We start from the raw sequence: 11,997 nt of genomic DNA on the forward strand, positions 1-11,997 counted from the left end.
TTATATAACAATATATGTATTTACTCAATGGTTTGAAGATCAGATTAAATATTGCCCCATGGAGCTTGTTATATTCAAACTTCTCAGAAAACAATAAATGCCCAGTTTAAATATGTTCAAAGGATTTTAAAGTTCCCTGCCTATAAAAAGTTAATTTTGGAAACTTTCAGTCTGTACATATGAATGTTTGTGCTGCTAAAAAGTAGAAGAGGAGTTATATCACATGTGGCCTATTGTTCAAACAAACAAACAAACATTCTATTGGGGAACAAAATGCCCATCATGGAATCACTTGAGTCTACATAACAGAAATCTCATCATCTTCTATGAGTTTTTATCATTTTGTCTCAAATGAGATTTCTTGATTGCTTCTCTGTCACTACTAGAAGTCTCTAGGAGTTTCTAGTAGAGTGAATAGCTCGACACTAAGTCCCAGATCCGCTCACTGCTGGGAAGATGGACTAAGATGCAGTGGAATCTGGGTACACGTGGCTCAAGCATATCCGAGCTCCGCTGGCAGCACCCGTGGGTTCCTGGGGAGGAAGAAGGGCCTCACCATCCCCTCCCCACTTAGACATCTTTTCCTCATGTCACTTTCTTCGCCAAATTCCCCTTCTTTGCTGCATTCCCCGCGCGCTCTTCCTCTGTTCCCCCTTCCTCCTTTTCAACTTGAGAAGCTGTTTTGTCAGTCTGGTCTGACATGAAGGATCGCTGTGTTCTGAGAGCTCTTTGGAGACCCATCAAAGGCTGAACCTCAGTAATACGATGACATGAAGGCTCATCGATCACCAGATGTCACTGGCCCAGTGGAACACTACAGATGTCAGAGCCAGCGTGGTACAGAGTAAGGGGTTCAGCCACTAGGGCCTTGAGTGGACTCGGTGAGGGCTCAGGGTGATTAAATTCTCTAGGGTGTATCCAGACATAGCAGATTTCCTCAATGCCCAGTTGTATGCCAGAACATTTACTGGAATGTGGTCAGTCCGAAAAGGACTTCTGTTCCCATTGATATTCAAAGATAGCAAGATGACTCATATTTTTCACTTCCCTTCCCCTAGCACATGTAGCCAGCCTTATCTGTCCCATTTCCCATAATTGCTGTTGGTAGACGGCTAGGGAGAAAAAAGGTCTCTACTGGTTCTGCTTCAGACCTGGCTAGTAAAATTCAAACCCTTATTTTAGAAGAGGCGTGGAACCATGTTTCTTTGTTTTTTAAACAAAAGATTTTGCTAAATCAATATAAAATTGGTTGTCCCATTTTTCTCCTGTCTAAACTTTCCCGTCTTCTTTCCATGGCTTCTGGATTTAGGATACTTTATGTTTTGGTCTATAATCCATAGAGTTTTAGTTTTGTCAGTGAAATGCCTTTTTTTTTTCCTGGAGCAAAGATGCTTAACCGTGAAGTCGGGGAGCTGCGAGGGGGGATTCTCCTGGGCTGCCCTGAGAAGCTTCTTTGTGCCCTGTTGTTTTTGGTCACTGAATGTTAGCTATAACATTTTAATGCCCATACATTTGTTTTCAGAACGCACCAGCTTCATGGTTTGTGATACTCTTTCTTGGCCACCTGTCCCAGATTAGCTAAATTACAAAAGGTCAGGTTCTCACTAGCCAGAGAGCAAGATGTCTTGATCTTGCTGCTTTTCTGAATTGGTTATCCCTCCTTCATAGAGTAGGGGGGTGGGAGGGATGTCTTCTAAGCAAGATGGAGCAAGCATCAGCTGCCTCCGGATTCCTTGGGTTAGGGACAGTGGGCAGCAGGGCCTGTGGAAGTGCATCTTCAAGGCAAGCTGAAGGATTCTTTCATTGAGGACCAGAGGGAAACTTTGTCTTGTCTCCAAACTGCCCTATATCAGCTAGTATACTGTCCTTGAGTCAGCCTGAGGGGGCTGAGTCTTACAGGCTATTGAGATGGTGATGACCATGATGATAGTGGTGGTGGCAGAGATGGAAGTGGAGGAGAGGGTTGAGGTAAAGGAGATGGTGGTGGGAGAGGAGGTGGTGGTGGTTGTGATGATGACGAGAATGAAATTATAATAACCACAGCTAACGTGTATGTAGTGTTCACCATGTGGCAACACTATCTCAAGAGCCTTACAGCTCGTAGCCTTCACAATGACCCTACGAGAGAGGTTCTGTTAGTACCGTCATCTAACAAAGAGAAACTGAGGCACAGGGAGATGAGCTCTTAGCTTCTGCGTGACCCTGCCTCTCTTGTCAAAGCCTTTGATGGGTATGAGGTAGGAGCAGCCGTATTCTATCCTTATATTCAGTGCCCAACACAGAGTAATGCTTATCATGCATTATGTTCAGTTCATTATTAGGTGCTCTGTGTTGTGTATCATGATGTCAGTCACTTTGGAGTAGAGTTTAGGCACAGAACCACTAGTTACCATCAGAAGCTTATGGTCTAGGCTCTGTATTTTGACTAATAGTTTAAGGATTCACATGCCTTTTTCTCTTTGCTTATTACCAGGGACTTGTCCCTTTTAAATCTGTGGTATTACTTAACTAGTTTTGGAGAAGAGCGACTAAACAGGATGGCATGTATGGTATTGTAGCTACACAAAGTTTGGAAATAGCTGAAATGACTTTTGAAAGTAAAGTAAGAAAAGACATACTGTTGAGTTTTTATTATTTTATTTCTGATGCTTGCTCAGTCCTTGGTGACTTCGTGGGTGTGGTCGTTTGCCTGGATTAAGGGCTCCCAGAGCAGGGGGAAGTATACCAAGGCCATGATGGCACATTGACTCCATGGTGCTTCTGCCTTGGCTGGTCCAGGAGGATGAAAGTGACACGAGTGAGGGGACACCATGGCACCAATGATCCGTTGTATTAATTCTTTTCCATTGGAGATCTTCAAAGAATTTACACATTGGCAATCTCATTTAATACTCAAGATATCGTTAGTTAAAGACTTTCACTCCAAACATGCATGACTGGTGTCCAGAGATCGTGCTTTGATGTTTTAAAGGTTTACACATAAATTATCTCACTTGGTTATGCCTGCGATCCTTCGGGGTAGCAGGATGGGCATGAGTGTTCTTATTTCATTAATATTAATGAGACAGTGAGTAGTCTTTATTAAGAGCCTACTATGTGCCAGACACTGTGTTAAATGCTTTACATGCATTTCTTCATTTGATCCTCTGAGGAGGGTACTGTTTATCACCCCGTGTTATTGCCGAGGAAATGTCACTAACTTGGCCAAGGCCGCACTGCCATTGGAGGAAAGCATCATTATCCTTATTTTACAGATGAAGAAACGAAGACCCAGAAAGGGCTTAAATCCTACCATTGGGCCATGGTAGCGTTAAGAGTACCGATCGGGTTTAACTCCAGCCTCTCTGTTTTCTCTAGTGGACTGGTCTGTAGTTAAAATATCACACCAGTGGTACATGACGACCAGCTTCTCCAGTTGCTGTTAGGGTCTTTGATTTGGGATAACCCAGAGGGGGCTGTCTTTGGCTTTCTCCTGTACCTGCACAGGGGCAGCGAGTGAGTGCTTCCGGGGTGAGGGAATGAGGAAGGAGCCAAGGGAAGACCCCCCCCCCCCACCCACCGCATCTCAGGATCTTCTTCTCTTTTCTTGCAGAAGGTGGAAGTGCCCATGATGCTGAGGCTCCTCAGGGAGCAAAGGATGTTCATGATCCAGACCATCGCTCAGTACACGTTTGTCTACCAGGTCCTCATCCAGTTCCTCCAAAACTCCAGACTCATTTAACCCCCCGGAAGAGGCACCCAGCTCCATCTTACAGATGGGGAAGCACCTCCAGACAACATCTGCTCCCCGAGCAGGGCGCGGATGGCCGGAGCAGGCAGGCCACGGGCTCCCTGAAGACAGGAGCCATGATCATTCACAAACATCATGTATTATTTTATATGAGATAATTTATTTTTTCCCCCTCTTTGGAATAACCTTTGTGAATCATCGTAATGCAGTTTTCACAATAATGTAGTACTTTTCATCTGAACCACATTTTGACCGATCTGCATTGTAATAGGTCAGTAGGGAGGGTTGCCTGGTGGATTATTTGGGGGACAGAGGCATAAGAGAAGACATCTCTAGTGAAGTTGCAGCCAGATTTGTAACCAGCCCTGAAATTTGTCAGCCTGATTGCTCACATCCAAATCAAAGATGGCAAGAAAATGAATTCATCCTAAAATATAAAGGTAAGGGCTAAGACCCTTTCCTGAAGGAGAAGAACAACACTCTTTTCTTATATTTGGGGGCTCCTGTGGCTTGATGGGCAGTTCCTTCCCTTTCCCCTTTTTGCTCTCTCCCTCAGTAGTCTCTTTTTTTCCTCCCAGGCTTGAGTTAAAGACAGGAACAGCTAGAGGAAATGCTCCCTTTCCAATGCAGTGATTGCCATTGCCCGGGATGAATGAGGACTCTGTGTTGTATCTTTCTCAACCACTCCTTATTCTGGGCTCCGGAGCCTGTTCCCCTGCTGGAGATTGCACCCTTGATATTTGCTGCTTCTCCCTGTTGGCTCAGTGGACCCTAGTCTGGTGGCCTTCGAGGCCCTGGGCCAGGCTGTCTGTGCAGCTCCGCTTCTTGCCTGATTGAGAGAAGATAATAGACCAGTGTGGAAGAAAGAGGAGACAGGCAGGCCCTTGATATTGTTTCTTATTTAAATATGAAGTGTGTGCTCATGGGGATCTGAAGGTCAAGGTGCTGGGTGCCATGGAAAGGTTATAAAGGAAACGGTTGGGAAAGCTGATGTATGGGGGCTCCTTGGCACTCAGGTGGCAGGGCCCCTGCCAGGAGCCACCCCAAGCGTCATCCCCACTGTGCTGCTAGCACCTCCAGCCTTTGGCCTGCAGGATCAGAACTAAGCCCGCCCAGGACCTTGCACCTGCTGAAATCTTGGCCCACCTGCTGAAAGATGGTGAGATGTGTGCTGCTTTCCTTTTCTCCATACAGCCCACTCTGGTCAGTTGTGGTATTAACCCTGCCCTCAGTTTGAAGCTCAGTCCTTAGTTCGTCTCCTTCTGTGCCTTCATTGGTCATCGTCCTTCTGAATTTTGTAGGTTAGTACACAATAAATAAATGTTCTGCACGTTTTCCCTCTTGCTGACTTCTGGGGAATTCTTCCCTCTACTGTCTAGTTTTTCTTGATGCAACTTTTAATTGTGGCTTTGTTCTTAAAATTGACTTTTGCGGGTGTTCCATGATGCCTTCTTCCACTGCTACCTTTTTTTTTTTCCTCCTGAGCTGCAAATGCAAAGAAAGAATGGCATCCAATCGATCAGAAGGAGTGCGCCTTTGTGGCTTCCGGTCACCACAACAGGCAGGTGTGGAAGCAGATTCCTGATGAACTACTTTGGAGTATGAATCAACTTGGTTTCACATCTGGCCAGGTGTTATGGTGGTGGTTCTCTGTATTTGGACTCAGTATCTGGCGATGGAGGGCCTCCTACCTTCTCTTCCAAGGTCTAAAGAATCAGTCAAGGAGTGGAACTTCAGCTGAGCGCCATAGATTCTGGAATTTTGCTGTGTGATCTGAAAAAGAAAACCACTAGTATGACGTGTATTTTCAGTGGATCGGAGCTCGTAACCCTCACTAGGAGATGCTCAGGAATTGGATTATCAGCAAGCAAAGAGGTATTGTTTCCTTTTCCTTAGGGACTTTCCATCCTTGGGATATTCTGCTGTTAGGGATGTTTTAACGGTTGGTCTGCCGTTACTGGTTTATTGTTTGAGGAACCACTTCGGTATTTCTCTTTCGTCTCTCAGGCCCCAATGTGGGCAGTGTTAAAATGTCTCGTGTGGGCAGCGTGTAGATCTGCTGACTCTTTGAGCTTATCACTCACGTCCCTCCTTTCAACTCATCCACTGTTGCCACTTGGTGCTCTGGGAATATTCATGAATGCACAAAATGCAAAGAAGTAGGTTCAGTATCCAATTTCTTAGCCAAGGTTTGTATTGAAACTCAAAGGAAAACATTTAAAAGTGATTCCCCATATTTTGTTTTTAAAAACAAGTGCTTTTGGCCCTTGAGCCCATTTTGCCTTCCTTTTCACATCTCCAGTAAATGCCAACCTATCTCCTGTTAAATTAGCAGCCGCCATTTAAAGTCCTTTCAGTGGCATCTGCATAATAATTGCCCAGAGATGCTTTATATCTGGGAAGCAAGCCAAGGAATAAACCTTGAGGCAAAGTGTATTAAATTAGTTATCTAGTTAGAGCTTTTGGAGTGAGTTCCTGACGATGTATCAAGTCTGAAGCTGGAGCTATCGGGGTCTGTTGCTGCAGTTTCGACTTGAAGGGAGAAAATCAAAAATGGAGGGGAAAAAAAAAAAGATACCATCTTACAACAAAGCCACCCAACACTTTCAGGCCTCTGGTTTTGAAGTTTTTCCAGTTGAAATGTTTTGTTTCTTTCATCCACTCCCATTTGGATATATTGACCCAGTGTTCCTCCTTGTTTACTGTGGTCCCTGAACCAGGGGGGCTGAGTTTGATATCTTCATCCTTGAGCTGAGCTGAGACTGCTTGCAAAGCCGAACCGTGTCCTGTTGTGCTTTACTGGATTCCTTGGGCTTTAAGGGGACACCACCTTTTGGTCTCATTTACATTTAGACACCACTTTCCCTGGATAGGAAGTAAAGGAGGATTTGGCAGCTTTAGGCAGGTATGTCAAACGTGGAATATTCTGAGTAATAAACTTCCGAGAACCCTAAATAGAGAGAATTTTACTTCTACAACCTTTGTGGTCCTAGATTGAGAAGAGGAACTATTTTTGGACTGTAATTAGTCAGTGATTGTTTGCCTCCAAGTCCTGTGGCCATCTCTGGCCCCCTCCCCCATCGGCATGGAGAGAGGGTCTCTGTGGGCTCCGCTGGGTGACATCCTGTGGGACTTGCCCACTGGCTTGCCCAGGACTCACTTAACCTTTATCCTGCCTACACTCAGCTTTTGTGGTTCTGTAATAAACACCAGTGGGTACAGTAAGTCAGCACTTTTATCCAACTGCCTACCTTTCTTATCTTTTCCAGCTTTAATATAGGTTGACCCATATGAAATTTCCAATATTTGGACCATATTTTACTTACGATAACAGAAAATTCACATGGATCAACCTAACACGTACAGTTTGTTTCTCCTCCCCAATTAGTATGGATCCCAACGCACCATATGTCATTTCTCAAGTGCTAATGAACACGAAAGCATGGGCGGCTTGGCTCTTTTTGTGAACTCACTGCCTTGCTACGGCAACCCTTGCCTCACTTGAGTGGGCCATCTCCTGGGGCTTGGAGTCACTCTTTGCAGAGATGTTAGTGCACTTTGGATTCTCATAGGCAGGGTTGGCCATCAGGCACATGACTAGGGGGTTTTCAGCTGCCATCCTTTCTTGATGTACAGTCTCTATTAGCTGACCTCAGCCCAGTGGTTATGGAACACAGTATATGGGCCCGAGGTGTCCAGAGTCACAAAGCAGAATGTGCTTTTGAATCTCTCTTCCCCACTTCCACTGGTGCGTGGGATGGAGAAAGTGGGTATAGTTATTGATTTTCTTTGGGGGGTAGATCTGTCAATCACTTGAGGTCAGGGGGTGGGCAAATGCAGGAACCTTCTAAGATGTGTGCCAGGGAGCTTAGACTCAAGGGTTGGGGATTGAGTCAGAGCCATATTAGTGTGAATCTACCCTTCATTCCTTCTTCGTGTCGGGAGTAACTGTCAGGATCCCAGAGTAAGAAATTTCCAGAAGCACCAAGTAATTACTGTTGGGCTCTTAAGATGGCTCTTTGTGGGAATACAGTTCCCTCTTGTTTTACCAAAGATACTTCTGCAACTGTGTTTTATTTTATTGCCTATGGATTTTATCAGACACTCATCATGCTCTGACTTAGTGATTTCTTTTTGTGAGCAAAGTAACAACTCAGCTAGCACTGATTCCAAATGGAGAAATTTGGGGTTTTCATGGAGACTGCAAAAATTTTCCATTGGTCTAGAGCTTTACGGGTGACAAATTAGTTGGCCCTATAGGGTTGAAATAATCCTACTCGGCCCTATAGGGTGGAAATCTCTAGGATGTTGAATTATGTTTGACACTTCCCCTGAACTCTGAGCAAGCAAGCACAATGGTTCTTGTCTTTGCCTCAGCTTCTAAGACATTTGGGGCAAAAGACCTTACTGATGCATCATCTATTGAAAGTAACAGCAACATGCCTGGGAGAAATGGGCAGGTATATCCAATCAAATTCTGCCAACTCACATGTGTTGCCCCGAAAATTGCTGTTCTTCATGGGGTCCTGAGGAACTCGATGGCCTGCTTGCCCAACACTCAACCTTTATCTTGCCTGCTCCCAGCTTTTGCATTTCCGTTAGAAACTCAGATGCGTGAGTGTTTTTATCCAGCTTACTACCTTACTTATTTTTTTCCAGCTTAAAATAGCTGTGTCTTCTTCCTCAAGGCCAAACTAAAAGGTTCTCTATTAAAATGTCCATGAGCCTGGCATTGAATATCTGGCATCAATCGATTTCACAGGACTGCATAATTTATTGTTGCTTGGTGCAGTAAAAAGGAGGACGTGCGCCAGTTCCTACTGTTTAGAGCTTTGATCAGCCCTCATTTTAAAAATAAATTCAAGGACGTTTCGTTTTAAGACAGGAGGGCAAAAGCTGATGGGCAGCCTGAATATGAGAACGCATTTATCTAGAAAGTCACTGTTCCTTCTGCCACACTTTGGGCCATCAAGATCATTCTTTCCAAAAAATGCCATAAGCTTGCCCAGAGAAGAGCTATAAATGGGAAGAGAAAGAGGAAGGCTTTTCAGACCAGCCTTGAAGTTTCTATCAAACAGTTCTTGATTCACAAACAATTTTCTGAACTCGGGGATGTCTCTCCTACTCCCTCCCTTTCTATAAGGCCAGAGGGATGGAGATGAGGTGGTGTTCCTGGGAAAGACCGCGCTGCAGTGGGGAGATCTGTTTCACCCTCACACAGTTTTTTTTTTTTTTTTGGCTGCATTGGGTCTTCGTTGCTGCGTGTGGGCTTTCTGTAGTTGCGGCGAGCTGGGGCTACTGTTCGTTGTGTGCACAGGTTTCTCATTGCGGTGGCTTCTCTTGCTGCGGAGCACGGACTCTAGGCTTCAGTAGTTGTGGCATGTGGTCTCAGTAGTTGTGGCTTGCGGGCTCTAGAGCACAGGCTCAGCAGTAGTGGCACATGGGCTTAGTTGCTCCACGGCATGTGGGATCTTCCCAGACCAGGGCTCGAACCCGTGTCCCCTGCATTGGCAGGCGGATTCTCAACCACTGCGCCACCAGGGAAGTCCGCACCCTCGCTCGTAGTTTTAAACCGTGTCCTCACTGTTGCAGTGGAGCTTGATGAATGTTCTGGATTCTGATGCCTGCCTAGATTCGCTGCTCAGAAAGACCACCTCCCCTCGCTTGCTGGTGGCCCTCCCTTTCCTTGCAACCTTATTAGCAGAAGATTTGCTCAACCACACGGCTCTGGAGTTAGCTATCACAGCTCCTGTGCATCTTGATTGCGCCTCTCCTCCGGCCCGGTGGGGCTGCAGAGCGGATCCCCCTTCCCAGCACATCGTGTTTCTAATCAGGGCATAAAACCCAGGAAGACGTCAGTATATCAGCAGTAACGGCAGTTCGTTGTCTCACTTGAGGGCACAGGTGGGACTCCTTTGTGGTGTCACCCTCTTCCAAGAGCACCCCATTCACTTAGGGTTACGCCGGCCTTTCCTTGTTTTTCATTTGCTTTATGGATCGGCTCTCGACAGCACACCTTTCCTTTCCCTACCCTTTTAGCAACCCCTACAGAGCAGCTGAATCTAGTCATAGGGAATCTCACTCTCTTAAATCTCTCCAAATTATGTAATTCGGAAATCTAATTTTAATCCTGAAAAACCTATATAGTTTCAAAAAATAAAATTTGGCGTTTATGTAGTTTCAAGGAATGAAATCTGGCAAAGGGAAAGAACCATAATGAAAATAGCTAGGTGCTGTCGGCAACCAGGAAGCTGTCTTTTCCCCCTTTCTCCCCTTGGCGACGGGCACTGTCACTCAGTACTAGGAGTGGAAGACAAGCTGGATCCACGGTCAGTCCTGTTTAGAACAAAGGTTGCACCACTCCCTCAGGCTTCTTTTGAGGCGAACTGACTTGGAGCCACAGCGGCTGCGTTTGGCATCATGACACGTGTAGTCGGGTTAATTTGTTTCCAGCCTCCTCCTGCTGACTCTGTTCCCTTCACCGTCACCTCTACACAGCCTGGCCAACCTGGTGAAATGGGTGAAGCTCTGGGCCCCGCAGGGACATTTATACATTGCCTTGTGATCCGTTCTCCGCTGTCTAGGGAGGGGCAGGACACGCTATTCATTCCAGTCTGCAATGTGTCCCATTTTTTCTTCCTAACCTCCTCCTTCAGGGAAACACAGAGGCTGCCTCACCTGACAGAGGTTTTGGGGAAAAGCTGAAAACATTAGATTGGAGTCTTTTTGTGCCTTAGGGTGGAACTAGTTTGCTAACATCTCAGGAACCCTGCTCTGCATTGAGCTCAGCTGGCTCTCAGAGCAGAGGTGCTTGGCGTTCTCAGCATTTCTCAGGGGCCTCCCACCTCCCTGAACTGTATGTAGTGTTAGCTAATAAATACCTTCAGCTTAGAGCTGAGAGCTGTCATTCAGAGCCATTTTTCCCCCCAACTTGGAGTACCGTAAAATGTTATTGCAACTTCCTTTGACTGAACTTGCCAGTTTGAAATCTTAAAAATCTATTAACCTTATCCTTTCAAAAGTAAGGTTGCTCTTCATCAGAGATGCTTTCCTGTGTATGTCCTTTGTTCCTTCAATAGTCAGCTAACTTGCTTGAGGATATGTAAATGCGGAAAGAAAGGTTTACATATGCAGATGACTATTAGATAACCTTAGGTAATTTGTGTTACATCAAGTAACATGCTGATCTATTTTGTTTCACTGGACTATTGTTGTGAGACTTAATTCAGTATTTTGATGCTTTCCTTGGTCTGTGTTTTATAAAATGTTGTGAACTGTTTTATCATTCAAACCAACTGACATTTAATAGGTCTCATTTCGAACGTACAGACAAGTCCCTAATGTAGAAAGCAGTTTGTCCTTAAGGGTCTTAGGTCAGCCCACAGAAGCCTTCTGATGTCCAACACGGCTGAATAGCAGGGCGGTGTCCGCCAGATCTGGCTGGCATGGGCTGACCTGGACATTTAACCACCTATCATATTGTTGCTGTGAGAAATGCATTCCAGATAGGGGCTTGGGATCCTGAGAACACATTCTTCTCCCCGTGGTGGGCACTTGCTACCTTGCAAGATGGAGGTCCAGTCTCTTCACTACAAACTAATTGTAAGGGGAGAGAGGGAGTGAGACATTTATAGGACGTTCCCTAAGTTGGGGAGTGATTAATAGTCACATGTCAACTTTACTTTGGTATAGACTCCCTCTCAATTTAATAATATTAAAAGCCTTAAATAAAATTATGCATGCTATTCTATGTGCTTTTTTATATCAGTAAATAAGCTTATGCTTGCCAGTTTTATACACAATTGAGAAGTGTATGAAACTGACTTTTGACAGTATTTTTGCACTGTTTCCTATCTGTTTTTATAAAGTCTTTAGCTATTGGTCCTAGTTGTGTATTGTTTATGTTCTCACTGCCCTTGTTATTGCTGTAAAATGTTTCATATGTGCCTTTACAAATGTGAGATCTTTATTCTAACCTTTTTTGTAAAAGATATCTATTGACTTCCAAATGCAATAAACTTTTTTTTTTTTTTCCAGAGAAAACAGCTGAATCTTTTCTGTCCTATGTATGTTTGCATTAATTGAAAACATCTTCTCTCTTAGGATTATTTTCATAGGCAAACGTTATCTGGGAAAATCTGCCTTTTCGCTTCTTTAAAGCCCATTTATTTCTACCCACTTTTCATTCCTGTATAACTGGATCACACTGAAGAATCAGTCTGAAATTTCCAAAAGTCATCATTGTTTGTTAGGAAAAAGCTGAAAGG

At 44.8% G+C, this 11,997-nt stretch overlaps 1 protein-coding gene across 2 annotated transcripts in view; it reads left to right on the top strand.

Moving 5' to 3' along the window:
• PTPN14 (protein tyrosine phosphatase non-receptor type 14) overlaps positions 1-11,711 on the top strand; it is a 173,763-nt gene extending 162,052 nt beyond the window's left edge. For both annotated transcript variants that reach the window (XM_059938094.1, XM_059938101.1), the window contains exon 19: positions 3,593-11,711. In XM_059938094.1, coding sequence (XP_059794077.1) covers positions 3,593-3,721 — 129 coding nt within the window. In that variant the 3' untranslated portion in view covers positions 3,722-11,711. The remainder of the gene's footprint in view (positions 1-3,592) is intronic.
• Positions 11,712-11,997: the final 286 nt, after the last annotated feature.

Source organism: Balaenoptera ricei, chromosome 1, assembly GCF_028023285.1.
Source record: "Balaenoptera ricei isolate mBalRic1 chromosome 1, mBalRic1.hap2, whole genome shotgun sequence".
Taxonomy (NCBI): domain Eukaryota; kingdom Metazoa; phylum Chordata; class Mammalia; order Artiodactyla; family Balaenopteridae; genus Balaenoptera; species Balaenoptera ricei.